Source organism: Hirsutella rhossiliensis (genome assembly GCF_020360975.1).
Source record: "Hirsutella rhossiliensis strain HR02 chromosome Unknown scaffold00012, whole genome shotgun sequence".
Classification (NCBI taxonomy): domain Eukaryota; kingdom Fungi; phylum Ascomycota; class Sordariomycetes; order Hypocreales; family Ophiocordycipitaceae; genus Hirsutella; species Hirsutella rhossiliensis.
Genome location: NW_025408678.1, coordinates 1,835,642 through 1,859,804, shown reverse-complemented (window position 1 = coordinate 1,859,804; position 24,163 = coordinate 1,835,642). Strand labels below are relative to the sequence as shown.

The 24,163-nt window shown below is 58.7% G+C and overlaps 11 protein-coding genes and 1 non-coding gene across 12 annotated transcripts; 5 read left to right on the top strand and 7 right to left on the bottom strand.

Annotated features, from left to right (window-relative positions):
- Nucleotides 1-105: 105 nt before the first annotated feature.
- HRG_09453 (complex I intermediate-associated protein 84) lies at nt 106-2,305 on the top strand (the record flags this gene model as incomplete). Its single annotated transcript, XM_044867924.1, has 2 exons — nt 106-2,084; nt 2,137-2,305. 2 exons carry the CDS (start codon nt 106-108, stop codon nt 2,303-2,305), a joined length of 2,148 nt encoding a protein of 715 aa, XP_044717184.1.
- A 94-nt stretch (nt 2,306-2,399) lies between these two features.
- HRG_09452 (ribosomal protein s18 domain-containing protein) lies at nt 2,400-3,164 on the bottom strand (the record flags this gene model as incomplete). Its single annotated transcript, XM_044867923.1, has 2 exons — nt 2,400-2,600; nt 2,667-3,164. 2 exons carry the CDS (start codon nt 3,162-3,164, stop codon nt 2,400-2,402), a joined length of 699 nt encoding a protein of 232 aa, XP_044717183.1.
- Nucleotides 3,165-3,514: 350 nt separating this feature from the next.
- HRG_09451 (s4 domain-containing protein) lies at nt 3,515-4,145 on the top strand (the record flags this gene model as incomplete). The annotated part of the gene is made up of 2 exons (XM_044867922.1): nt 3,515-3,670; nt 3,750-4,145. 2 exons carry the CDS (start codon nt 3,515-3,517, stop codon nt 4,143-4,145), a joined length of 552 nt encoding a protein of 183 aa, XP_044717182.1.
- Nucleotides 4,146-4,865: 720 nt separating this feature from the next.
- HRG_09450 (methyltransferase domain-containing protein) lies at nt 4,866-5,863 on the top strand (the record flags this gene model as incomplete). Its single annotated transcript, XM_044867921.1, has 2 exons — nt 4,866-5,634; nt 5,694-5,863. The coding sequence occupies 2 exons, from the start codon at nt 4,866-4,868 to the stop codon at nt 5,861-5,863; spliced, it is 939 nt and encodes a 312-aa protein (XP_044717181.1).
- A 101-nt stretch (nt 5,864-5,964) lies between these two features.
- On the bottom strand, nt 5,965-9,192 carry HRG_09449 (type III restriction enzyme, res subunit domain-containing protein; the record flags this gene model as incomplete). Its single annotated transcript, XM_044867920.1, has 1 exon — nt 5,965-9,192. The coding sequence occupies one exon, from the start codon at nt 9,190-9,192 to the stop codon at nt 5,965-5,967; it is 3,228 nt and encodes a 1,075-aa protein (XP_044717180.1).
- A 277-nt stretch (nt 9,193-9,469) lies between these two features.
- On the bottom strand, nt 9,470-11,343 carry HRG_09448 (major facilitator superfamily domain-containing protein; the record flags this gene model as incomplete). The annotated part of the gene is made up of 7 exons (XM_044867919.1): nt 9,470-9,814; nt 9,868-10,146; nt 10,215-10,607; nt 10,667-10,771; nt 10,826-10,927; nt 10,995-11,070; nt 11,123-11,343. The coding sequence occupies 7 exons, from the start codon at nt 11,341-11,343 to the stop codon at nt 9,470-9,472; spliced, it is 1,521 nt and encodes a 506-aa protein (XP_044717179.1).
- A 1,288-nt stretch (nt 11,344-12,631) lies between these two features.
- On the bottom strand, nt 12,632-13,000 carry HRG_09447 (uncharacterized protein; the record flags this gene model as incomplete). The annotated part of the gene is made up of 2 exons (XM_044867918.1): nt 12,632-12,704; nt 12,828-13,000. 2 exons carry the CDS (start codon nt 12,998-13,000, stop codon nt 12,632-12,634), a joined length of 246 nt encoding a protein of 81 aa, XP_044717178.1.
- Nucleotides 13,001-14,653: 1,653 nt separating this feature from the next.
- Nucleotides 14,654-15,019, bottom strand: HRG_09446 (proteolipid membrane potential modulator domain-containing protein; the record flags this gene model as incomplete). The annotated part of the gene is made up of 3 exons (XM_044867917.1): nt 14,654-14,703; nt 14,784-14,890; nt 15,003-15,019. The coding sequence occupies 3 exons, from the start codon at nt 15,017-15,019 to the stop codon at nt 14,654-14,656; spliced, it is 174 nt and encodes a 57-aa protein (XP_044717177.1).
- Nucleotides 15,020-17,749: 2,730 nt separating this feature from the next.
- Nucleotides 17,750-18,589, bottom strand: HRG_09445 (GPI biosynthesis protein family pig-F domain-containing protein; the record flags this gene model as incomplete). Its single annotated transcript, XM_044867916.1, has 2 exons — nt 17,750-18,154; nt 18,242-18,589. The coding sequence occupies 2 exons, from the start codon at nt 18,587-18,589 to the stop codon at nt 17,750-17,752; spliced, it is 753 nt and encodes a 250-aa protein (XP_044717176.1).
- Nucleotides 18,590-19,111: 522 nt separating this feature from the next.
- On the bottom strand, nt 19,112-21,355 carry HRG_09444 (thiF family domain-containing protein; the record flags this gene model as incomplete). The annotated part of the gene is made up of 7 exons (XM_044867915.1): nt 19,112-19,418; nt 19,479-19,582; nt 19,635-20,262; nt 20,326-20,633; nt 20,682-20,945; nt 20,995-21,103; nt 21,156-21,355. 7 exons carry the CDS (start codon nt 21,353-21,355, stop codon nt 19,112-19,114), a joined length of 1,920 nt encoding a protein of 639 aa, XP_044717175.1.
- Nucleotides 21,356-21,892: 537 nt separating this feature from the next.
- HRG_12123 lies at nt 21,893-21,964 on the top strand. The gene has a single exon. It is a non-coding gene; the product is annotated as a tRNA-Glu (tRNA).
- A 498-nt stretch (nt 21,965-22,462) lies between these two features.
- Nucleotides 22,463-23,796, top strand: HRG_09443 (cytidine and deoxycytidylate deaminase zinc-binding domain-containing protein; the record flags this gene model as incomplete). The annotated part of the gene is made up of 3 exons (XM_044867914.1): nt 22,463-22,484; nt 22,579-23,660; nt 23,752-23,796. The coding sequence occupies 3 exons, from the start codon at nt 22,463-22,465 to the stop codon at nt 23,794-23,796; spliced, it is 1,149 nt and encodes a 382-aa protein (XP_044717174.1).
- Nucleotides 23,797-24,163: the final 367 nt, after the last annotated feature.

Here is a 24,163-nt window from a genome sequence, read left to right as displayed (position 1 = left end):
TTTCAAAGGACCTTTTTCAAAGCCCTCTTCGAGAAGCCGCCGCGCCAAGTCAGACAGCCAGAGTACGAGCCCGGATGGATGCAAATCATGGTCTGGAGGAGTCGCATGCTCGACAAAGTCCGGCCGCCACGGCGCAAGGACCTTATGATTGCTTGGGAGAAGCTGATGCAGTCGAAACTCAAGCGCAGAGTCCCGCTCAACAGCACCCAGGCGCTTCAATGCCGACGCCTACTCGAATACCTCGCTGAAACCTCGAGCTCCAGCGGCCTACCAACCAAGAGCCTCCCACTTACTCATATTGCCATGGCCCGTCAAGTCATGCTCGAAATCGAGCCTCACGAGAGGAGCCAGAACCACCTAGATCTGGCCAGAGCTTTGCATTCTGTGTCCATCTCGGGCCAGTACAGGAGCTGTTCCGCTGCGCCGGAGCGTCAATGGCGCTACTTGGTCCGGTCATTGAGTCTCTACGGCGCATCTCAAGAAGCCGTGCAGATGCTGTACTCTAAATGGGACGATGCCGCCTACGCAGCCTGCTTCGACACACAGACCGGGCTCGTCGAGGCCGTTGCACGCGGACTCGCCCGGGAGGGCAAAGAGAAGGACCTGTTGGCGCTCGTGAAGTATGCCAAAGGACACGGCGTGCCTTATGACTGCGGGGTGCAGGCCGTCATGGTCCCTTTCTATGCCGCGCGCGATCGAGTGCCCGAGACGAAGCATTGGCTCGCGGAATCAACGGGCCAGTCCCTCTTCCGGGCCGAAGTATACCGGTCGATAGCGTCTTTTGCCATGCGGAATGGCTTGCAAAGCTGGGCAACGCAGCACTTGCTCAGGTTGGGAGAGTCGCGGCCGCCAAAAAGGTACTGGGACGTCTTGCTTCAGGCCGTTATCTTGGTCGGCAAGGGGCTTGGCGAAGTCAACGAGCTCATGTCGCACATGGTGAGCCGTGACGGAGCGCTGTCGCCCGACGGAGACACGCTCAACGGCCTGCTCAGAGTCGCAGTGGAGATGCGAGATCCGACGCTGGCCTCGGACATTCTAGCTCTGGGCGCCGAAGAGGGACTTGCGCCGGACGGGGAGACGCATCTCATCCTGCTACAAATGTGCCTCGCAATGGGCAACCTGGTGGGCGCCCAAGACGCATACCAGCAGGTCAAGCACTCGGAAGTCTGGAGGAGCGAGTCCAGGCCGGAGCTGCTTGACGAGTACGAGCAATTGCTCAACGAATACCTCGCCCTGCTGTCACGCCAGGCACCGCCCGACTTCCCGCTCATCGTCACGCTCATCGAGGCTGTCGAAGAGGACCGAATACTCTTGCAGCCCGAGACGGTTGCCGCGCTCTGCCTGCGATTCCTCGAGAACGACCAGCACTTTGATGTCATGGACATCTTGTCGGCCCACTCCTTCTTGTTCAGCGAGGCGCAGCGCGAAGTGGTGCAAAACGCCTTCATCACCTTCTGCCTCGACCGCAACACCAGCACGCGCCGGGCTTGGGACGCGTACCAGCTCCTCAACCAGTTCTTCCAAGACACGAGCTTCGAGCGCCGGACAAGGCTCATGGAGGCCTTCTTCGACCGGAGACGCCCAGACATGGCGTCGATGGTGTTTGGCCACATGCGCCAACATCGAAACCAATCCTTCCATCCCCAGCTGGACACGTACGTCCGGTGTCTGGAAGGGCTCGCCCAGCACCCTGACCGCAAGGGACTGGGCCTCGTGCACAACATGTTCAAGATGGACACGACGGTCCAGCCGACGACGAAGCTTTACACGGCCATGATGCTGGCATACGCGGCCTGTGACCAGCCCCTGGCGGCGCTGGACTTTTGGACCGAGATCACGCGGTCGCGGGAGGGACCGTCGTATGCCAGTCTGGAAGCCGTCTTCTGGACGCTGGAGAGGAAGCCCGGCGGATGCAAAAAGGCTCGCGAGATATGGGAAAGAATAGAAAAGGTGGACTTGGAGGTGCCACCAGCCGTCTACAACGCATACGTCGGGGCCATTGCCGGCAGCGGCGAACTCAATGACACGCAACAGGCCATTATGAATATGGAGTCTGTTCTCGGCTCAGAGCCAGACAAGATGACGTGAGTGGCTCTGGAGGCCCACGGTATTAAGTTGTTGCTAAAATGTGTCTAGATTGGCGATTGCACACAACGCCCTGCCCGGGCAGAAACTGCAAGAAGAGTTTCGAGAGTGGGCGAAAGACCAGTATCACGAGGCTTGGACGGAATTGAACAAGGTCGGCCGGCGGCTGAATGAGTATTCGCTGTGCCAGTTCAAGATCAAACGGGTCATCAAGGCCTGACGCGCACGAGATGGGGAATCTGTAACTTTGTATCTACATATACATGGGGCATGATGCATATAGCGACTTGAAGACGGGCTCGACGACAACCTTTTCACCTATCCACGTTACCGACGGGGAAGAAATTGAGCCTCATCATCTCGGGATGGTCGTGGATGCTGGGGTAAATGCCCATGCCCTGGACGCGGCGGATCATCTTTGCAATCTTGCGCTGGTTGACGGGGCGAAGGCCCGTGGCGGACGAGTGGATGACTTGGCCCGAGGACGTGGTGAAGTCTTGGATGAGGGAGAAGTTCTGCACGCGACGCCGTCAGCTTGGGTAGATTTGGGTGGGTGCAGAGAATCGCGAGGGAATGCTCACCTTGTACATGTCGAGCGGACGGATGCCGAGGGTGTCGACGACATCGTTGTTCCGCTGCGACCTCCGGCGCCACTTGGCCATCTCGACGGGGCTGAGGTCGTGGGGGGAGTAGACGTCCCCGGGCTCGAAGCGGCGGGGCATCTGCCGCAGATAGTCCTGCGAGTCCTTGTTCTTGTGCATAAACTCGAGCTGCGACTGCTTGCTGCGGCCGGCAATCTCGGCGCGCTTCTTGTAGCGGTCGATGAGGCGGCCGGCGGCGTTTCCGGCCCTGAGGCGGTCCTGGCTCCCCTGGTGGGCGCCGCCACGCCTGCCGTCGATGGACAGGAGATTGCTGGTCGACGAGGTTGGCGGCGGTCTCGACGGGGCCGAGGAGGAGGCTGCTGGTTGGTTCGGCATGTCGAGGGCTGCGCGGGCCGTGGAGGAGAAGAAGAGGGCGCGCGTGGGGGGGGGCAGCGACGGCTGCGAGGGCGCGCGGAGGAGTGGGAGCCGTGGCGGCATGGCGGGTGGGAGGGAGGCGATGCTTTTTGCCGTGGTGGGAGTCGTGATGAAGGCGTGTAGATAAATCCTGAAGCTTCAAAGTACATGTGGACATGGAGCGGAATCTGGACGAGGTACGGAGTACGTACTGGGAGGTCCCTGGCGATTAAAGGCGGGTCCCCGGTTTCCGTACGCGGAGCCCGTTCCGCGCTCTCGGATCGAGCCCCACGTAGATTTTTCCAAAGCCTCAACTTTCCTCCCTCCACCGACCCGAGTGACGGAGCCAAAGACGAGTCGCATTCAGCAGAAGCAAGTCTCGATACTCTTTCTTGCAGCCTCGCCTCGCGCGCAACACACACGGCCGGCCCATCATGGTGCGCAAACTCAAGTATCACGAGCAAAAGCTCCTCCGCAAGACCGACTTCATCACCTACAAGCAAGACAACAACCACCGCGACAAGGCCGTCGTGCGGCGCTACATGATCCAGAAGCCCGAGGACTACCACAAGTACAACCGCATCTGCGGGGTGAGTCGCCGCCTTGCCTCTGCGCGTGCTGGCCGCAACCATGCGACAGATGCTGACCATGGAGCTGCCCTGCCTCCAGTCGCTGCGACAGCTAGCCAACCGCCTGTCCCTGCTGCCGCCGGAAAGCGCAACGCGCCGCAAGCACGAGGAGCTGCTGCTCAACAAGCTCTACGACATGGGCGTGCTGTCGACCAAGTCGAAGCTGTCGGCCGTCGAGCACGGCGTCACCGTCAGCGCCTTTGCGCGGCGCCGGCTGCCCGTGGTCATGACGCGGCTCAAGATGGCCGAGACGGTGCAGGCGGCCACCAAGATGATTGAGCAGGGCCAGGTGCGCGTCGGCATCGAGACCGTCACCGACCCGGCCTACCTGGTGACGCGCTCGACCGAGGACTTTGTGACGTGGGTGGTGGGCAGCAAGATCAAGCGCAACATTATGAAGTATCGCGACCAGCTCGACGACTTTGAACTGCTGTAATGACGGCCGGGGACGATACAGATAGATGTGCATGGATGGGGAAGGGGGACGGCGAAGGCATGGGCAACATGGGCATTTAACCGGCGTTTTGAGGTTTGCGGGTCTGGGTTTTGTGTCTTGGCGATACCAGTGTCCAAGTTGGAAGCTGCAATTGGAGTCTAGGATGGCGCGCAACGAGCTGCGAGACGGGGAATCCTTTGCAAAGACGAGGCTCAGTCTTGAGACATACATGGAGCGTATGGGCTCTGCCAGCAACATGAAGCAAGCGACCAAGCTAGACACTCTCTCCGTGAAGCAGACGACTCGTGCCGGCATAAAAAGGGGGCCACCTAGCTCCTGACTAATTCGCCCACAACCTTGCCGACTATATAATATCGCTCGCGGCCGGCATTCCTCTCCGCCCCCCGCCCCCTCCGCTCTCCCCGATATCTGGGGTTCTCTCTGCTAGTCTAGTCTACATACAGAGTCATATCTTGACGGACTAACACACGCAACCTTGCCGACCAAGGCGTCACCTCGGTCGCCTTTCTTCACATAGACCACCCGGTCTCTCGCTGTACGACGCAGGCGGTTCTTTGTGCAACCCCCTCAAGATTCCCCAGGCGTGGTGACACTCAAGGCTCGCCCCTCCTGCCACTTACACAGCCACCGAGACGTCCCTCATCTCACTCCATCGCCATCGTCGCCGGCCGAGGAGAAGAGCGCAGACGGACCACGACCATGGCCCTGCTCACCACCCTCCAGGACCTCGTCGTCCACCTCGTCGAGCCCTGGCTCTTCATGGCCATCTCGCTCCGGCACGTGCCCCAGACAGTCAGGGCCGTCGTCGCATCCGGCCAGCTCGCCACCTTGCTCTCGCCCTCGGCCTTTTCCGACGCCCTGTTCGGCCAGTTCTGGGCCACCGTCGGCCCGGACGTCAAGCAGGCCAGCGAGGCGCACGTCGTCCCCCTGCTCGAGGGCCGCGTCTCCGCCGGCCGCGTCCACCGCGACGTCGTCGCCGTGCCCGTCCACGGCACCGTCGTCGAGATTGGCGCCGGCAGCGGCATGTGGGCCGACGTCTTTGCCCGCATCCGCGCCGGCTCCGCGCCGCCGCCGTCGTCGGCCCCCGGCCATGCCGACGACGGCCGCGGCGACGGTCCGCGTGAGCGCAAGAAGGAGCCCGCCGCCCGTATCACCAAGATCTACGGCGTCGAGCCAAACCCCCAGTCTGCCGCCGCCCTGGCCCGCCGCGTCCAGCAAGTCGGCCTGGCCGACATCTACCAGGTCGTCCCCGTCGGCATCGAGTCCGTCAGCGACCCCTCGGCCTGGGCCGGCCAGATCCCCCCGGGCTCCGTCGACTGCATCGTCGGCGTCCTGTGCCTCTGCAGCATCCCCGACCCGGAAGACAACATCCGCCGCCTGCACAAGCTGCTCAAGCCGGGCGGCCGCTGGTACGTCTACGAGCACGTCAAGGCCACTCGCGGGGGTCTGCTGTTGAGGCTCTACCAACGTGAGGCCCCCTTCACCTCGGAACCACGAACTGTTGCCTGACCACTGACCTCCCTCTAGGCCTCGTCAATATCCCCTGGTCATTCTTCCTGGGCTCGTGCCGCATCTGTCGTTCCACCGACAAAACTCTCAGGGCCGCCGGCTCATGGCAAGAGGTGGACCTTGCGCAGCCGCCGAGCGAAGCCCCGTATTGCGTCTTGCCCCATGTTCTCGGAACTCTGACAAAGTAGCTGCCCGCCGTCACCATAGCAAGCAGATTAGGGGGGTCAGCAAAGGCAAAGTCACGCATCTCTCCATTCAGGGGTATCACATAAGCAAGAACCTAATTCTCTCAAAGCTCGTCGTCGTCATCGTCGTCATCGACGAGGAAGATCGACGTCCTCTTCGTCGTGCCTTCAAGCATGACCTTGGCCTTGTCGTCATCCATGTCCGGGCGGGCACTCGGCTGCACGCTTGGCATCTCGCTCTTGACTTCCTCCGCCTTCATGCCTCTGTAGTTGGTGTCCTCGAGCTTCGCGCCCTCGCTCTTGACTTCCTTCGCCTTCACAATTCTAGCTTTGGTATCCTCGCTCTTCACTTCCTCCAACTTCACACCTCTAACCTTGGCGTCCTCGAGCTGAATACCCTCGCCCTTGACCTTTTCGGCCTTCACCATTCCGGCCTTGGTGTCCTCGAGCTTAATGTCCTTGTCCTCAACATGCTCGTGTTCCGAGTCCTCCGCCTTCTTCACTTGAGGCGAGGCGTGCAGCTCCCCGTCCTCATCCGCAGCCGCCAGAGCCTCCTCTCGTTTCTTGTAAAAGGTGTCCAGGCATCTCCTCCGCGTCTCCTGTGGCCAGCTTTCCACAACTAGGGCAAACTCTGTTGCACTGGCAAACCCCAATGTCCGTGCCATTTCACAGAATTGCCGTAGACATATGTCTTCCGGAGGCCTGTATAGCCGGTGCGGGGCCTGCCCATTGTCCTCGTCTTCCGAGTCGGCGAATAGTGCGCTCTGTCCTTCCATGTCGGCGTCGGCGTACGATGCCATTGCGGCCCGCCGAGAGAGCTGTTCCTCCACTTTGGACGAGCCAATGACTTCCGAGTTGTCATGGGTGTACTCGACCCCGACCGAGGTAAGGATGGCTTGGATAGCATCCGTCTTCGGCGTCGTCACCCTCTGAGACTCGAGCATCTTCTCCTGGTCCTCGGCGGTAAGCAGGGTCGCCAGACGGTTAAGCCCACCGTCCTCATCAGCTTCCTCTTTTTTCGCGACCCCGAGCTGTTCGTCCTCTTGGGCTGCCTTTTCCATGTCCACGTCCGCCAGATGCACTCCCGCCTTGGCCTCGGCAACGTTTGTCTTGTTGACAATGTCTCGAAGCAAGCCAATGTCCTTGTGGTACGTAAAGATGTTGGAGAGGCCGAATATCTCTCCCTTTCTCTCCGCGTTCTGCTGAACACCGCGAAAGTATCTGCGCTCGGACGAAGCAGTGTACCCAATGTTTGCCTGCTGCTGCTTGTAAATCTGCCGCGCGTAGACAACCTCCTCCACCGTGCCGAGGGAGATGAGGCGAAAGACTTCGACGTCGCGAGTCTGGCCGATGCGATACGCACGATCTTGCGCCTGGAGGTCGTATGACGGATTCCAGTGGGGATCGACAATGACGACCTTGTTCGCAGAGGTGATGTTGAGACCCACGCCGCCCGCCTTGGTCGAGATGAGAAACACAAACTGCCTCGGGTCCGAGTTGAAGGTGTCAACCGTCTCCTGCCGTTGCTCGTAAGACAAGGAGCCGTCCAGGTAGCTGACATTGTAGCTTGTGTTGGTGAAGAGATGCTGCAAGATGCGCAGCAAACGCACGCTGTGGGAGAAGACGAGAACCTTGTCTCCGCCGTTGCGCCAGAACTTGAGCAGCTTCCTGAGAATCTTCCACTTGCCGCAGAACTCGGGGTCGACCAGGTTCCTAATCTGGTCCCGCTGCTCGTACAGCTTTTTCCAAGTGTCGGGCATGCAGGTCTGGAGCGTTCTCAGCTCCGACTTGTGCTTGGGCTCCAGGTCCGTCGTCGATGGCACGAGCAGCGTCAGGTGGTTCGCCAGTTTCTGCAGCACGATGATGCTTGGAAACACAATCCGCTGCCACGAGGTCCCGTCCGGGAGATGTGTCGCGCAGCACCAGCCCTTCTTATTCCCGTGTGGGCAGGTGTCCGAGATGGTCCGCAGGAGCAAGAGTCCTGCGCTGTCGAGGAAATTTTCGTATGCTTCTCGTTGCAGGTCCGTGAGGGGGCAAAAGACGACTCTGTCCGTCTTCTTGGGCAGCTGGTCGGCTATCAGCGTCTTCATGCGCCGGAGAAAGTAACGGGGGAGGAGGTTCTGGACGAGCTTCTTGGCCGTCTGTCGGGCGAGGCTGAGCTGCGCAAAGGTGGCCTCGTGCGACTGGCCGACTGTCAATGGCTTGGCAATGCTCTGCGTCCACTCTGCCCGGGTGCCAAAGTGTCCGGGATTGGTCCAGTCGAGCAAAGTCCAGAGCTCCTCGTACTTGTTCTGAATGGCCGTGCCGGTGAGTCCGATGCGACATAGTGCGTTGATCTCCGCCATGGCCTTTGTCGTCTCCGAGTATCTGTCCTTGAGCCTGTGGCACTCGTCGGCGACTACGACGTCCCACTGGACCATGTTGATGGAGCTGCGATTGTTCTTGTACGTGTCGTAAGTGGTGATCATGATCTCGAGCAGGCCAGACCGAGCAGTGCCCAACACATCGTCCTTGTTGGTTCCGTGGAAGACATCGATGTGCCACCATCCCCAACGGTTCATTTCGTTCTTCCAGTTCATGATGAGAGACCCAGGACAGACGATGAGCACCCGCGGATACCAGCGGCCGCCGCAGAAGCGAACCTCTCGCATGCGCTTGGCATCGCGCTCGTCACCTTTCTTGCCAAAGGCAACGGTCAAAAAGGCGGCGACCTGAACCGTCTTGCCCAGGCCCATGTCATCACCGAGGATTCCGCCCTCCTGGTACACAAACTTTCGATGGAGAAACTTGACGCCAGCCACCTGATAGTCGCGAAGATACTGGGCAATGGAGGCAGGGATCAGACCCGCGGACTGGGGAAGCTCTATGTCTTCGTACGGTCTCGAGGGCTTGATGCCGCTGAATGCACTGAACTCGGGCCGCTCCTTTACTTCCCCTAGCGTCCCCGGCTCGTCAAAGATAATGTCGGTGTAGTCCGGGGGCAGCATGAGGGCGGCCTCGTGGTGCAGCTTCTTGTCGGCATCAAAGGCCCGCCTCCTCTCCTGCAAGTAGTCTGGGATTCCGCCGAGATCCAGTTCATCGTCGTTGCCCTTGACCTCGTCGCCGTGGACTTTCGATGTCTTCTTGGACTTGCGCTTCGCCTTCTTTTTCTTGGGCTTCGCCGGCCCGCCGTCCGACTCGTCGGTCCATTGCACCTTTTCCTCTAGCTGCTCTTGGACCTTTCTCTTCCTCGGGTCACTTTTTCCGCCGCCACCGAGAGCGTGTTCAGTCTCTGAGAGTGTGTCTTGGTCGTCAAGCACCTCGATGACAGGTATATCGTCGCTCGAGACCATGGCGGGGAAGGCTGAGATGACGCAGAACGCGGCGCATTGGTCCAAGGGAGAAGCGCGCATGAGGCGCGGTCGGATAAAGTGGCACGCGACGGGGAGAGCGTGATCACGTGACCACCTACTGAGCAGGGCACGAGCGCGGATTTCCTCTTTCAGACTCTTCAACATCGAGATGTCGTCAGGGTCGCACAGCATGGATTATCCTCCCAAACACTTTCTCTTGCTCCAAAATGCGCCATGACAATCCACCACGCGAACCCATTCCTCCGGCCTCGTCATATCAGACGAGGAATCTGAACCCGCGCTCCACAGCCTCGCCAGGCGCTGCGTTGATCGCCCCTTTGACCGTCTCTCCTCTATCGAGCTTTCTGTTCAATCTCAACAGCAAAACCTTGAGCACAAATGCCGCTGCGATTGCCATGGCCGCCAGCATGCTGTTGTGGATAAACGCCCCGATGTACCGCGGCTTTGCCGATGCTGGATACAGGAAGCTGGTGTATATCGAGGAGCCGTTGCCAACCGCATTGATGACGGCCAAGGCCGCCGCCCGCTTCGCAGGTGGTCGCGGCATCGTGTTGCTGACCCAGGCCACCGCCGTGGTGAAGCCGCTGTAAAGCCCTGGGATCTGGAGCGAAGCCCGTCAGGTTTTGCCGACTCGTTCCCGCGCACGGAGCTTACCATGAGCATCATGCTCACATAGCGAGCTGCCGTGTTTGTCGTGGCAGCAGCGACGATGAAGGCGGCGATGCCCACGCCAAGTGGCAGCGTGATGTGGTAGAACCGCTCCCCGGTCTTGTCGGCGTGCCACGCATTCGCGAGCGTCGTGATGAGACCGAGCACGTACGGCGGCACCGTCAGCAGCAGGGTTGGCACCGGTCCGTAGTGGAGGGTGGCCACAACCGTGGGGAAAAAGTTGGTGACCGAGTTGGCCGAGATTTGGCCAAAGAGGAGGACGAGCTCGACACGTCGGTCAGTTCGGGACAAAGACCAGAAAGAAACAAGACAAGAGTGTACGGATGGCGTACCAGAATCCACGTCTTCACATCCTCCAGGGCCAGCTTGAAGCCGTGCCACAAAGTCTGGTCCTCGGCATTGATCCAGTCGTCTTGCCCAATGTCTTCCTCAAGCCGCCACGCCGCCAAGGCCGCCTCCTGCTCGTTCAGCCACCCCGTTGTTCGTGGAAAGTCGGGCAGGACGAAGAAGGCGGCAAACGCAACGGCCACGGTGGCGACGCCCTCGACCAGGAAGAGCCAACGCCACGCGCGAAGGCCACTGGTGCCGTCCATGTTGTTCGTGATGCCGGCAGCGATGAGCCCGGAGAAGGCACCGCCCAGCAAGGCCCCGACAAAAAGGTACGCTGTGCGAAGACTAAGTTCGCTCCGTGTGTACCAGCAACTCAAATAGTAGAGGCATCCCGGCTGTCTGTGTGTCAGCACCCCAGGCCCTCTTTCGCGCCGAGGGCGCGGGTGTCACCAACAAAGTATGCCGCCTCGACGAAGCCAAGGAAGAAGCGCCCTACGAGCAGACCTCCATACGAGTGACATCCTGCCGTGGCCCCTGAAATGACACCCCAAACAATCATCTGGCGCGACGGGTAAGCAGAGGCCGGGGCTTTTGCACTTGCGGGCTACCATACGCAAGCTGGAAGGTATTTTCCGGGCTTGCCCGTCTTGTTGAGGATCAAGTTGGACGGAACCTGCATCAGAATGTATCCCACAAACAGGATGCTGACTGCGGTCTGGCTTGTCTTAGTCTACATGAAGCATCCTCGAAGCATATTCGGGCACAAGGCATGGAGGCCTTACCTCGAACTGGCTCCCATTCTGATCCAGCTTCAGATCCTCCTCAAGGCCGGCGAGCCTCGCCAGCGCGATATTGGTACTGTTGTTGATTCAATGGGAGTCCTCGTCGTCCCCACCCGAATGTAACGCACCGGTCGATGTAATTCAGGATATACATCATCAAGATCATAGGAAGCAGTCGAAAGTCAATCTTTCGTATCAGCTTCTTCTCCAGAGCGCTGCGCTGCTGCGCGCCCATGCTGCGGATCATCTCGGGAGGCTGAAGCACCCGAGATGGCTTCTTCATGCCCCTGCTGTCCAGAGGCTGGATATCGTCGAGGTCTACAAGGCCATTGTCTTTGGTCGCGGCCATTTTGTACTGGTTGCCGTCGAAGCGTCGCAGGGCTTATGAGTCGGCTGAGGTAGCAACCAAGCTGGATAGAGCGACGGCGAGATGCCACACTTTGACAGGAGAGCAAGGGACATCTAAGATGAGCTGTGATAGATGACGACGTGCCATACCGTACGTCGTACAACTCGAGCTCATCTGCCCCCTTTTCCCCGCACTCGCCAAGGTCTGCTGTCAGCCGCCCTCGAGATCCTCGAGTTACACAACCTCCGGTGTGATGCCTTTTCTGCTCTGCTGCATAACAGCCAAGGCGTACTGTACGTTGCACTCGCCTTTTTTTGGCTGACTGATCTGCGGACGCTGAACCCGAAGTCGACGTACTGGGTAACTGTGCCCCGATGTTGCAGTTCACCGAAACTCATCCCTGTCCCACAATGCAGAATGGACGCCAACATGGAAGCAGTCAATGCGATTTGCGATGGCTACGGGTCGACTCGACAACAAGAGCCATGGCCTTTTCACCGGAAAGCGGTCGAGGAGACCGGCGAATGTCCAGTATGTGGTTTAGAGTGCGATGTGTTAGTGCGCGTGCCATGGATGAATAGTCCTCGCCATTTTGCATTGATGGGCCAGTCACAACCAAGCCTTGTCAGGATTTACATAGAGCCATGTACTCTGGGGTTTAGAGCATCGTCGTCTACTGTACGTTGCGTCTCGTGTATACGCCTTGTATTGGTCCAAGTTGCACGAGGCAGAAGGGGAACACGTACATCTGCCGGATCTCTTACATTGGGCTAGGCTATAACGTATGAATAGGGGTAGGTGTGATGCGTCCTTCTCTTTGCTTCATCGTCACCCATAAAATCCCGGGGATGCGAGTTCCTGGTGCCCTACTGACTGGCCTTTGGGTTTCTTTCTGGGTACTCTCCTTGTCTTATTCCTTCATTTGATCAAGTTGAAAACATGATGACCTGATATGGACGATCGTCCAATGCGATTCAATATCGAGACAAGGGGAACAACAGACCCAATGAGATAGCGCCTCGGTGATTCCTCAACAAGTGCCCCGAATGTATGTATACAGTATGCTTCAAGAAATGAACGCCGCCAGCGCCAGGGCTACAAGCCATGCGAACTCGCTCTCTCTACTCGAACTTGACTCTTCCGCCCAAGCCGGCCGAGTATGTAACTCGGTATCCTTTTGATTTGGGTCTTCTCGTAGACCTCGAATGTGTTTTGTTCGTGTCGTTTGTGGCATCGGTTGATCGCCCGTGCGGTATTCCCTGTGTGACAACTGGGCGTCACGACTCGCTCAAACATGCCCGTCAACGAGAGACTTGGCAGCAAACGGCCAGCCCAGCATGACGGCAAAGGCCGGGAAGAATCTACACCACAGAAGCCCCAAGTTAGTCCTCGGTACCATTTTCATCTCGTCTTGCTCCCCGTTTTAGATGAAACAAGAGGAAAAAGAAGCCGGATAAAGAAAGGGTTGAACTTGAGCAACGTACACGAGGGCCTGGCTGCCGACGCGCTTGACCTCGCGGGCCCAGTCCGGCCGCGCCGCCCTTTGCGAGATGGGCAGGCGCTGGAAGGGATGGGCCTCGAAGGAGCGGGCGGCGGTGCGGGCGGAGGCGAGCACGGAGAAGGGTCTCCGGACGGCAGTGCGGGCGGCAGGGATCATCGTTGACGTGTGAGTGTGTGGTGTGAGTGTGTGGTGTGAGTGTGTACGCAGTATGAATGATGTGCGTGTGGTGTATCAAGTGTTGACCTCAGAAGATGCGTGATGGATCTGCAAGTATGGATGGATGGATGGATGCTATGCACTCATACACAAAGGGGGAAATCCAGAGCCGCCGCCCCTTTTTGTATCTGATCCCCCGGAGCCGCAACCACGAGACGAAAAGCCAAACCCTCGCATGGCGCGTATAGTCGTCAAGCTTTCCCACAGCCCCAGCTCATCATGCCCTCCCCTCCGCAAAAGATGTGCCCACGCAAGATGAGCAAGTGGGCAGATGTCGCCGGGAGCGGGCCCCGGGGTCACACCACCCGCCCCGGTCAGGCCCGGGAGGCTGACTGCCTCGCGGCTCTGAAAGTGAAAGTGCTTAAAAAAAAGGATGGGAAAGTTTCCGCACATCATCCAATGGCGGAGCCTCGAATTCTGCCCTCGGCCACAATTACACATAGCGTTTGGGGGCCTTCCGGTGCACCGGGTGGGCGGTGGTGCCACCTCGGAGCCCAGTCCGGGCGGGGCTTCCCGGGCGTGTGTGTGTGTGGCTAAGAGGCACTAACAAACCCTGCTTCTCCCGAATTATCGACTGAGCATCAAGCCATGGCCACGGACCGATTGAGAAATTTGCAGGACCAGGTATTTCGTGGGAGAAGAAATTGGTGTCGGCGCCAATGAAACAGCAGACGATGAAGGTTCTCTAGTGAATTGCGACGGGCAATATTCCACGTGTTTTTGTCCCGTCTTTCTCCATTGTCGTCTCTCTCCGTCTTCCAACCAATTCGGGAGTAAACAAGGCCAGAGACTTCTTCATCTCTGCAACGCCTACGTCTAACTCATACACGAGGCCCAAGATGGCATTCGTGACGACATGACGGCACCCGTACTCATGCAAGCAAGCACCAAGACGCAATACGGGCCTCGACAACATGCCGTCAGTCTGTCATTTCTCACCACCGTCTCCTGTCAAGCGCCCGCATGCAGTATGTGCTGCAAAGACAGCGTCTACAAGCGCTAACTAAGCATGGACGGATGCCAGGCAAGTCTCGAGTACGGATGCGAGTACGGATGCAAGGTATCCGTACTCAAAACGCATGGCAGCCGTCGGACGATTTCCGAGCCAACAAGACGCTGCTGCACCGCCTCACTGCGTCAGCACGGCCATCTACTGCAAACGACTTGGCGCCAAACACCCTGCCAGCCAGTCACGGCGCCAATAGTCGAGACGAGACAAACATCGGTGAGGAATTCATCTTGGATTAAGGGGTATCCGCAAAAACTAGGCATCTAACAAAGAGGTCCAGACGTGTCCGGGTCTTCAGCCCCCGGCCGTTGTTGCTGCATCACAAGCCAATGGCCATCCCCCAACCACCATTAAAGAGCAAGCAAGAGAACAGAAATAGGATGACGGCAGGAGAGGCATGCATCGTCGTCGCCAAGATAGGCCAAACAGTCGGTCTCGCCCACGTTTTTCGGCCGAGCGCCCCGACACACAATCTTACGTCATTGCCAACGCCCTAGACACAGAGCCCGTGGGCCGTGAGCTTTCATCTCATGACGCAGGCGAGCTCGAGTCGCGCAAGGCCAAACGAAGTCCGAATAATGCCTCTACCTCGTCACGATGATGTAGATGGCGTGGATGATACCAGGAATGTAGCCTAGACAGGGGTGAGTTAGACAATGCATGCATGGCCTGGCAGCTGAGTGGGACAAGCGGCAGGTTGGTAGGCAGACTTACCCAGAATGGTCAGGGCGACATTAATGAGCAGGTCGACGCCGCAGCCCGTCTCGAGGAAGACACCCAGAGGCGGGAGGAGGACGGCGAAGATGAACTTGCAAATGTCGCTGTCGATGCGATTAGCTGACTGGGCCACGTCTCGAGAGAGGCCACAACGGCGGCTTCACATGCTCGATACGGCGAGACGTGGACAGGAGAAGAGGCGGGAGAGATGCTTACCTTCCGGTGAGAGGCATGGTGGTGGCTGGGCTTTCGAGGGCAACAAGGGGTTACAGAAGAGAGTCGTCGTCGTTGGTACCGTCCGACTTGGGTTGCGGTCGCAGGATCAGGAGAACCGCGAGTTCGGCTTTGTCGCAGTCGGCGCGTATAAGATGCGAGACTTGGGACTGCAAGTGGTGTTTGCTGGTTTTCAACCGAGAGTGTGAGGAGAGTTGGAGAGTGGGAGGAGCGGGAGAGGAGAGAAGCGGGGGAAAAGGCCAGTTGGTGCAGCCGAGGGGCTGGTTTATAAATACAGCCAGGAGGGGAAAGCTAGCAGCCAGTGGGTGACTGCTGTACCTTGACTCTGACCTTGACTCTGCGCAGCACTGCGCGTTGCTCGCAGGGCACCCCTCGCCTGCCCCCTCGCGCGGCAGCCCGTGCTGTACAGGTAGGTAACTTAAGTTACTGTACATTGCCGAGCCGTCCACCCGTTTGTCGTCATCATTGGCGCCAGGGCCCTGTTTTTGGTCATGGTCCCCACGGGCGGCAAAAAGCTGACCATGTTTGGGGCCCCAAGTACCTACCGTCGACTTGTTCCATTTGTTTACCAGTCCGTCCTCGCTCGGTCTCATGCTCATGAAGATGCCCTCTTCACCACCGTTGGCAATGCACATGCGCAAAGCTTGGGCCGCTGCCCGCCGAATGCGGAGGGGAAAGGCCCGACAAAGCTCGGCAAACTGCTCACGAGCAACGGCATGCCTACATACAGTACGGTACTACCTAACATACCTACCTCAACCTATCTACGTACGGTACCTACCGTCGTACAGTAGTAGTACCTAGCGTACGGAGTAATTCAGGACGAACCACTCCCGGTCCATCCAGTGCCTCATTTCCCAGCCACCCGACCTGCACCGCACTGCACTGCCCAAGCCCAGTCAGGCCCAGGCCCAAGAGCTTGCAGGGGAGCAGCTGCGTCATCATCAACTGCGCCGCCCATTGTGCCATGTGTGTTCCCCCAGACCGGGGGGCAATGGCCCGTTGCCCTTGTCCGCCACCGTTCTCTTGTCTGCTCGGAACCGCCCCGGGGGAACATGGATGTATCGAGCTACAGCCGGTGCAAGTACTCGGACTGTACTCCGTACATGACGACAGCCTCTGGACGGGCACAAGACGTGCATGGCCACCACAGCAAGACTGTCGAGTTGCCTCTCGGCTGGTCCCCCTTCCTCTAGCCGCGCACCCATTTTTTCCCCTCCACATCTTTAGCATCGTCGCCAACAACAGCAACAACAAAAAAACATCGGCACAATGTGGGCGACAAAGAGCCAAGGCATTGCGGCCATCTACGTCATTGGCCCATCCGTCATGAAGCTGTAGTCTGAGGTGGGTACATGCCATGGCCGCCGGTCTGGTACCCCCTACCTCTGTGCCCTGGAAGCAGCGCTTGGCATCGCCACAGACTGGCGTGGCTGTGGGGCCCGATCATTCGTCGCGGGTATCCGATACTCTCCCCGCTCGATGCTAAGGTACCTGCTCCATACAATAGCACATGAGATACAGCGGCCCCCACCTCTCCCGCTTCCATCGCCGGTTCTCCAGCCAAGGTGAGCATGCGCCAAATGCCCTGCGCCACACTTGACCTCATCACAAACCTGCCATGTACCGGTACCGACGTCAGCACCCCTCCAGCGGGCGGTTATGACGCACCAGCGGTATCGCCCGCAAGTCATGCACTGCACGGCCGGTCCTTTTCAGACACACCATTGGAAAGGCTTCGATTGTTGACTGCTTGACTGCCTGCCTCTCCCGGTCAGGCACCATCGAGTGGCAACAGAGCTCGGTTCTCCGGCTAGATGGCATGGAGCCTCGCATCTACGATCCATCTGCGCCCCGGTTTGCCTCGCCAAGTCTTTGGGAGCAGAATCTCACCTGATGCGGTAAGTCTCGGCACAGCAGGACCCGCAGCCCAACTTCAAGATGAGAAGCCAAGGCCATGAACATGCTATTACCTAAACAGTAAGTTACTTCGTACAATACAATAATTATGGTAAACCCTGGAGCGCTTCTGCCTACAAACTTACTCCTCGGCTCACCTCGTTCAAACTCCTTGCTTCCAGATCCCTCACAACCCCGAAATAACATCAATGGCAACACTTCTTCTTCTTTTTGCAGCTGCTGTAAGGGTCCTCTTGGCCCTAGAAGGGCAGAAGCAGTGGTCGCGCTACTAGACCACCCCCCTACCCCCCCCCCCACTGCCACAGAGGCCGACAGTATGCATGTGACAAAAGGGAACGAAATTAATAACTAAGCAGCAGCTTTGTCAATTGGCCACACATATAAAGGAACGGTTTGGACTGCGACCAAACAACCAACCAGGGGGCCCGAGCCCCGTGACAGCTGCTTTTGACCATTTGAAATCAACCCGAAAGCCCAATGGCCGCCTCCATCTGCCCAACGCACGACAGGTTGTTGCCCTCGGCGGCCAACACCAAACATGCCGTCACGATATTCACCCGCAAGGATGACGCACAAGGTAGAAACTGCTCAAACCGTTCAGTCAGCAACAGCTCCTCTCTCGGCATCGCGACACCATCCTTGTGTTGACGCGTGTCGATGCCAGTACAGGCAGCACAGCTCTCAGCTAGCATGCAGACCTAAGCATTCATTCAAAGATCCATCGTAGCCCTGCATACATGGCCGCCTCCATGTGGCTCTGTACCTTCTCCATCAACGACACGTACAGCCTCGCCTGCTCAGTCTTCCTCTCAGGCCCTTCCCCTCAAGCTCCTCCCGTACAGCAAAGCTCCCGAAGCCCAGCCGCCCAGGAGCGAGCCCCCGTACAGGCCGACGACAATCGTCACCGGCCACCTCTGCCACTCGCGGTCCCAGTCGAGCGGGATCGGCACCGCGCCCAGCCACGCGCCCACCACGGCGCCCGCGAGGCCCCCAAACGTCTCGTCCAGCGGCGCCGACGCCCCCGATACGGCAACCAGCGCCTCGCCGTTGACCCCGCGCGCGTAGAAGACGGGGAACAGGCCCAACAGCGCAAAGTGCGCCGAGCAGAGAATCGTGTGCGGCACGTGGTCGAGCAGCGGCGCGCCGAAGAGCACGAATAGGGCGTAGACGGCGGGTGTCGCAATCGACGTGAGCACCAGCGATAGCAAGGCCGTCTGGTAGGGCAAGTTGCCCACGGTCAGCAAGCAATTCCCCGCGATAGTCCCGCCATGTCGGCATAGGGAAAGGGGGGGCTTCTTTACTGAAATCGGATCGGGGCCCGTCATGTCATTCTTCTTCCTTTCTCCCGGACGGGGCTTCCTCGCCGCCTTCGCAAGCTGCGAGCCCGCACCAGGAAGACACAGGACCGCGTACACTGCCTGAATAACAGCGACGACCGGCAGCGCAGACCACAGCGTAGACACGGGGTCTGAGACGAGGGCGTCGAATCGCGCGGCGAGCAGGCCGAGGAGAAGCGCTGGTCGTGCAAAGGACAAGCCCTTGGCCAAGGGAGTGTCGAGCACGGGGATCGGATGGACGGCCGCCGGTGCCTTGGCCTTGGCTTCGGTTGTCGGGGCCAAGGGGCCCTTGGTGACCGCCGACGGCGACATGGACACGGGGTCTACCAGCGGCATTCGTCGCCGTGTGCGATTGACTCCTGTCGTACTGAGGAGGTGAACATGTAGACGCCGTTCCAAGTACACGGTAGTTCGTACTTGATGATTCGCGAGATACAGAAGTATCACGTGATGATAACGGCAGGCAGGCCCTGGTCCGCCGGTGGCTATAGGGTAGGCTGTCCTCTTAGAGTCGCGACCCGATGACGATGCAGATGGAAGACGACAAATGTCCTCCAGTGTTTCTGGGCTCGCCTCAATATACACACAGCAATTAGGGGTGGCAAGCGGCCAACAGCAGTGCGGAGTGGCGCATTTTCACGCGAGCTTTCACCGCACTATTCTTAAGCCTGTCTGGGATGTCTAAACTACAATACCTCGTAACCAGAAACCCTCAACTCCAGCCGTAGTCCCCAGCAATGAAGCCCTGCTTGATCCAACACAAGAGAAACATGCAAAACCCCTTGCTCAAACATTATTGATAGAAAGTTTCTTGACCCAGCCAGACAGTGGCTCCTAAAGCAGCTCTCCCTCGCCCTGCTCTGCCGACTCATCCGACCCCTCCTCCCAGTCCACATCGACCGCCAGCTCCTCGGCCCGCCGCTGCAGCTCGGCCAATCCCGAGAGCTCGGCAACATAGTCCCTCTCCTGCAGGGCTCTCTTGACGAAGTCCCAGCCGTCCTTGCGGTAGGCATCCAGGATTTTGGGGCTGCAAGCGCTGCAGCAGTCGTACGAGTGGCCGCGAATGACCAAATTTTGAAAGGTTGAGACGTAGCCACGAATCTGGTGCGGCACGAGGCCCAAGGGGTGATCGGGAGGGTCTCTGTCGGGAGTCGATCCAGATGTTGGTTGGGGTGCGGGCGCATGATGGCCGAGGGGGTGCTGCAAGAGGCTTGTGAGGAGCTCGACCAAAAGCGCCGAGGCAATCGCCGCGACTCCGGGCCTCGTCACCGTACATTGCTGGTCCAGGGTCTGGTCCCTCATTGACTGCTTTCCAATTAGAATTAGCGGGCCAGAGGGAACGGGGCAGGGTTCTCACATCAGCCGGGGCGACAACGTCGTTGCAAAAGTAGCAGCCAAGCGCCGCTCCAACCTGTTCCTCATCTTCTCCCTGCTTCCTCTCTGCTCCGTGTCGCATGACAACGTATGAGTCAAAGCCCAGTGCAGCATTCATGACAATCTTGCCCATGGCCTTTCCCAGGACCGTGGGCAGCCACCGGGACTCGCGCGTGTCCATGAGGAGGAAGATGACGTCGTGGTCATGGATCAGTCTCTCCAGCTTCTCAAGATCCGCCTTGGCCTTTGTTTCGTCTGTAAACGGATGTCCTAGCATGGGGACAGACAGGGAATGGCCCTCGCTATCCACGCCCGGGTAGATCCTCTTGAGCATGGCAGCAGCGCGCGCTGCCTTGGGCTTGCCGCCGTCGACGCAGTCTTCAAACTCGAATAGAGGTTGGCGCACGGGGTTCGAGTACGAGACACGGCCGTAGTCGACAAAGGTTATCTTCCTGATGCCCCAACCCAGCAGGTTTCTCGAGACATAGCCTCCCAGAGTGCCGGCCCCGAGAAGAAGACATCTGGAGTTCTTGATGCGATCAAGGTCAAGGTCAGGGGCCAGCCGCCACTTCATGAGCTTGAGGTTCAAATCGACCGAGGAGTCAGCAAGCCTGGATGGATCCATGTATTCGCCCAAGTTTGCCAGTTGTGCCTGAAGCTTTCCGTTTCTCGACCTCTCCCAGCCCGTGACTTTGGGCATCTCGGTGAGCTCCATGTTGGCTACAGCGTCCATCTCGACGGTCAATATGACGGTGCGGCCTTCATGTCTCCTGGCCCACGCGTCTCTGTAACACAGAATCTGAACCTTGCGCAGGCGGAAACGCTGTCGAATGAGCACCAATAGATTCCGCAGTGGCCACCCGGGGCCTTCGGGATAGGTTGAGGGGTCAGCAAACGCCACGTATCGATCCTCCTCCGGTACATGGTCGAAGAAGCCATCCTCAAAGCGTCGCAGCGAAGCCACTTCCCACCGGAAGCCCATCTTGTGGGTGATATTACCCTCTTCGGTGAGGGCGTCTTCACCTCGCACCTTTTTGACAAGGAAGAATCCATGCTCGCGGTTGTCGACGCTGTAGCGCCAGGTGCCGACCTGGTCAACGAGCGAGGTGCTCTCGTCTGCGGTGACGCACTGAATGGGTCCCGACCGCTTCCATGCGGGGTCCGAGTGAAGGGCGGGAAATGCAAACCAATATGTGAATTTGTATTTCTTGAGATCAGCAAACGAAAGGATGACGAATGAGGAGAGTAATGAGGGCACCGAGTATATGGTTCCGTCGTTTATGGCGTCCCAAACCTGCCTCTGTGAGAAACGCGTCTCGGGCATGGCGCGGCATGCGACTTACCTGCCGACCTGCTGTCTGGAGCATGGCCGACTTGTCGAGGTTCTTGAAGCCCTCGAGGGTATTTACGTTTTTGATGATGCCTTCGGCCCTGGCTGTTCCGAGAGGCGAACTTTATTTGTGCATTTAGCTTCACAGCGTCGGCGCGCGGAGATGAGACTCACCTTTGGCTTGTCAGAGCGTTGCCCAGGATCTGCATCTTGCAGCTCGACTCGGGCTGTTCCATACGGGGTTCATAGAGCCCCAGGACGTTGCGGGCAGAGTCGTCGAGCTTGTCATAGTCGAGCTTGGAGGCAAACAGGGCCGAGTAAAAGGGCAGCTCGATCTCCGAGGTGAAGGTGGCAAACTGAAGGGGAGCGGCCATGATGACGTCGCACAGGTGAAGCCGGCTTGCGTTTCCCCCGTGGGACGAGACGAGGGACGGATTCTGGTGATGAAACAGTTGGAGCAGAAGGCTTCAAGTCGCGGTCCAGCGACGTAAAAAAGGGCAGGGAGACAGAGGCAGCCGTCGCATGACAGAAAAGGGCGTCACGGGATCACTCAGACGAGGTTGAGGTGGATGAAGTCGACGCTGCTGACTGACTGGGGGGGCTTTCCAAGGTTCCCTGGCTGCCCCGCCACCGTCCGCGGGGTCGCTTTAGGCCTGTAACTGAGCTGCTGGACAGCGCCATCGCTGCCTAATTGATCAGTGGGCGGATGCTAAGCATTTCGACCGCAGGCGAAGGTTTGACTCCGCGGCAAGATACATACATCATGCGTTAGAATAGAGCCAGGAAGGAGTTCGAGTTTATTCGTTGCGCAAAAGAGAATCACCCAAAATCGAGCCAGCACCAGGGAGAGCGGAATGAAACTGCTAGACTATGTATATGCAAGTAACAACTGTTCCATCATCAAAAGCTTATCCGGTATGGTGTAGTGGCTAACATCGCTCGCTCTCACCGAGCAGCCCTGGGTTCGATTCCCAGTACCGGAGCTAACACTTTCTTTTTGCTGTTGGCAATTCTTCACTTATGACATTAGCAACGCCCCTCCCTTGAACAAGCTAGCATCTTTTGGGGGCTTGTTGACTTTTTGCCCCTATACATTTTGTGTTTCTACCGAGTTAAAACGATACTCCGGTGGGTCACGTCCTGGTTGCAGAGACAACGGCTGCCCGGACAAAGACCACTCTCGGTAGAACAAAAGACATCAAAGAACCAGCGTCTCAGTCATGCGTACAAGGTCTTTGTCCGTAGCGCCACGCTTGTCAATCGTTGAAGAAGAATAGAGACTTTCATGATTTAGTCAGTCGACCCGTTATGGTATCACGCGGGTATCGAGTTGGCGCGCGCGTAAAAAAAACCACCCCCCACATGACACACACCACGCGCGCCAATACTACCAAAATGTGTATTTTGGTATTTTGCCCTCGTCAAACATCCAGCGAGGCCTTTTGACAAGGTAGCGTTGCGAATAAACTCGGGGGCACAAGATGCTCATTGGAATCTGCGGAGGTATGAGAGAAACGGGATGCTCGTCCTTGATGCGCGCACCCCCGTCCCCTTTGTCTCAACGCTCATGTGCTCCGGGCTCACACCAAGGCGCCAGGCATCTGCTCCGGCAAGAAGACAGTGGCTCAGTACCTCGTCGAGCACCACGGCTTCAAGCGGCTCCATCTCACGGGACCCGGCCAGGGGTCGTCCCGCTCTACGTCGGAGCTCGGGAACCCGGGCCCTTCGTCTCCTTCGCCGCCTCCCGCCGCCTTGGCCGGCGCCCTGACTACCGGCAGCGATGGCTTGCAGTCGGTCTCGGACTCATCACTGCCCCTGCGCCCGCAGCAGGAGCTGTCTGGGGGCAGAAGCGGCAACGGCAGCAGTCTCTGCTTTGCGACGGCCGAGGCGCTGCTCGAGTTTGTTACGACGCGCTGGCAGGCCCGCTTCGTGACGACCGACATCCCCACCGAGGCCGCTCTCGACGTCCTGCTGCGCCGCCCCTTTTTCCTGCTGCTGTCCGTCGACGCGCCGCTGACAGTCCGGTGGCGGCGCTTCCAGCTCCGCTGCGGTGACTCATCGGCGGCCATCAGCCTCGAGGACTTTGTCGCGCGCAGCGACGCCCACCTGTACGACCCAGACGGCGGCCTACAGCCGCTCATCTCGCGCGCGTCAGTACGGCTCCTCAACACGTCGTCGTCGCTGGCCCACCTCTACGCCACGCTTGGTAAGCTCGACATTCCCAACCCGGATCGCCTGCGCCCGGGCTGGGACACGTACTTTATGGCGCTGGCGTCGCTGGCCGCCCAGCGGTCCAACTGCATGAAGCGGCGGGTTGGGTGCGTCCTTGTCGGCCGGGAGCGGCGCGTCATCAGCACGGGCTACAACGGCACGCCGCGGGGCATCCGCAACTGCACCGACGGCGGCTGTCCGCGCTGCAACGCCGGCCACGGCTCGGGAGTCGGGCTGGCCACCTGCCTCTGCATCCACGCCGAGGAGAACGCGCTGCTCGAGGCCGGGCGCGAGCGCATCAGGGACGGCGCCGTTCTGTACTGCGACACATGCCCGTGCCTGACGTGCAGCATCAAGATTTGCCAGGTGGGCATCAGCGAGGTCGTCTATGCCCATGGCTACAGCATGGACAAGGAGACGGCCGCCGTCTTTAGCCAGGCGGGCGTCAAGCTGCGGCAGTTTGTGCCGGTGAGTGGCTGTCGTCTTTTACCTTTTCCCTCTTCACGTCCTTGATGTCATTCTCGTGATTGGCTCTCGTATGCTAACTCGGCGTCTGCAGCCGCCCAATGGTCTGATTCATCTGGAAAAGATGGAGCTATATTGACATTGCCGCCCGTAGCGTTGCATCAAAGCGGCAACATCTTCGGCGGCACACCCTGCTGACACCTTTTTTTCCGCAAGGGCCGGTGTAAATTACGACGTCTTCTCGGGTATCGATCGGGGGAGCATCATGCATGTGTTTTCCATTCTGTGTACTGTACGGAGTACGTATAAGCGTAGAGGCGGCAGCTAGTTTCGGTTCTAGTGCAACGTTTGTTTTGTGTGCTTTTTGGAGCGCGGGATTCTGTGCTTTCCGAATACGTACCGAACACTCTGCAAACTGGCAGAGACAACCCAACCGACTCGCCCATCAGGTCCGAGCGAGCGAGGCGCTGGTCCAGCCAATGTCATGTTATGCAGCAGTCGCTTCC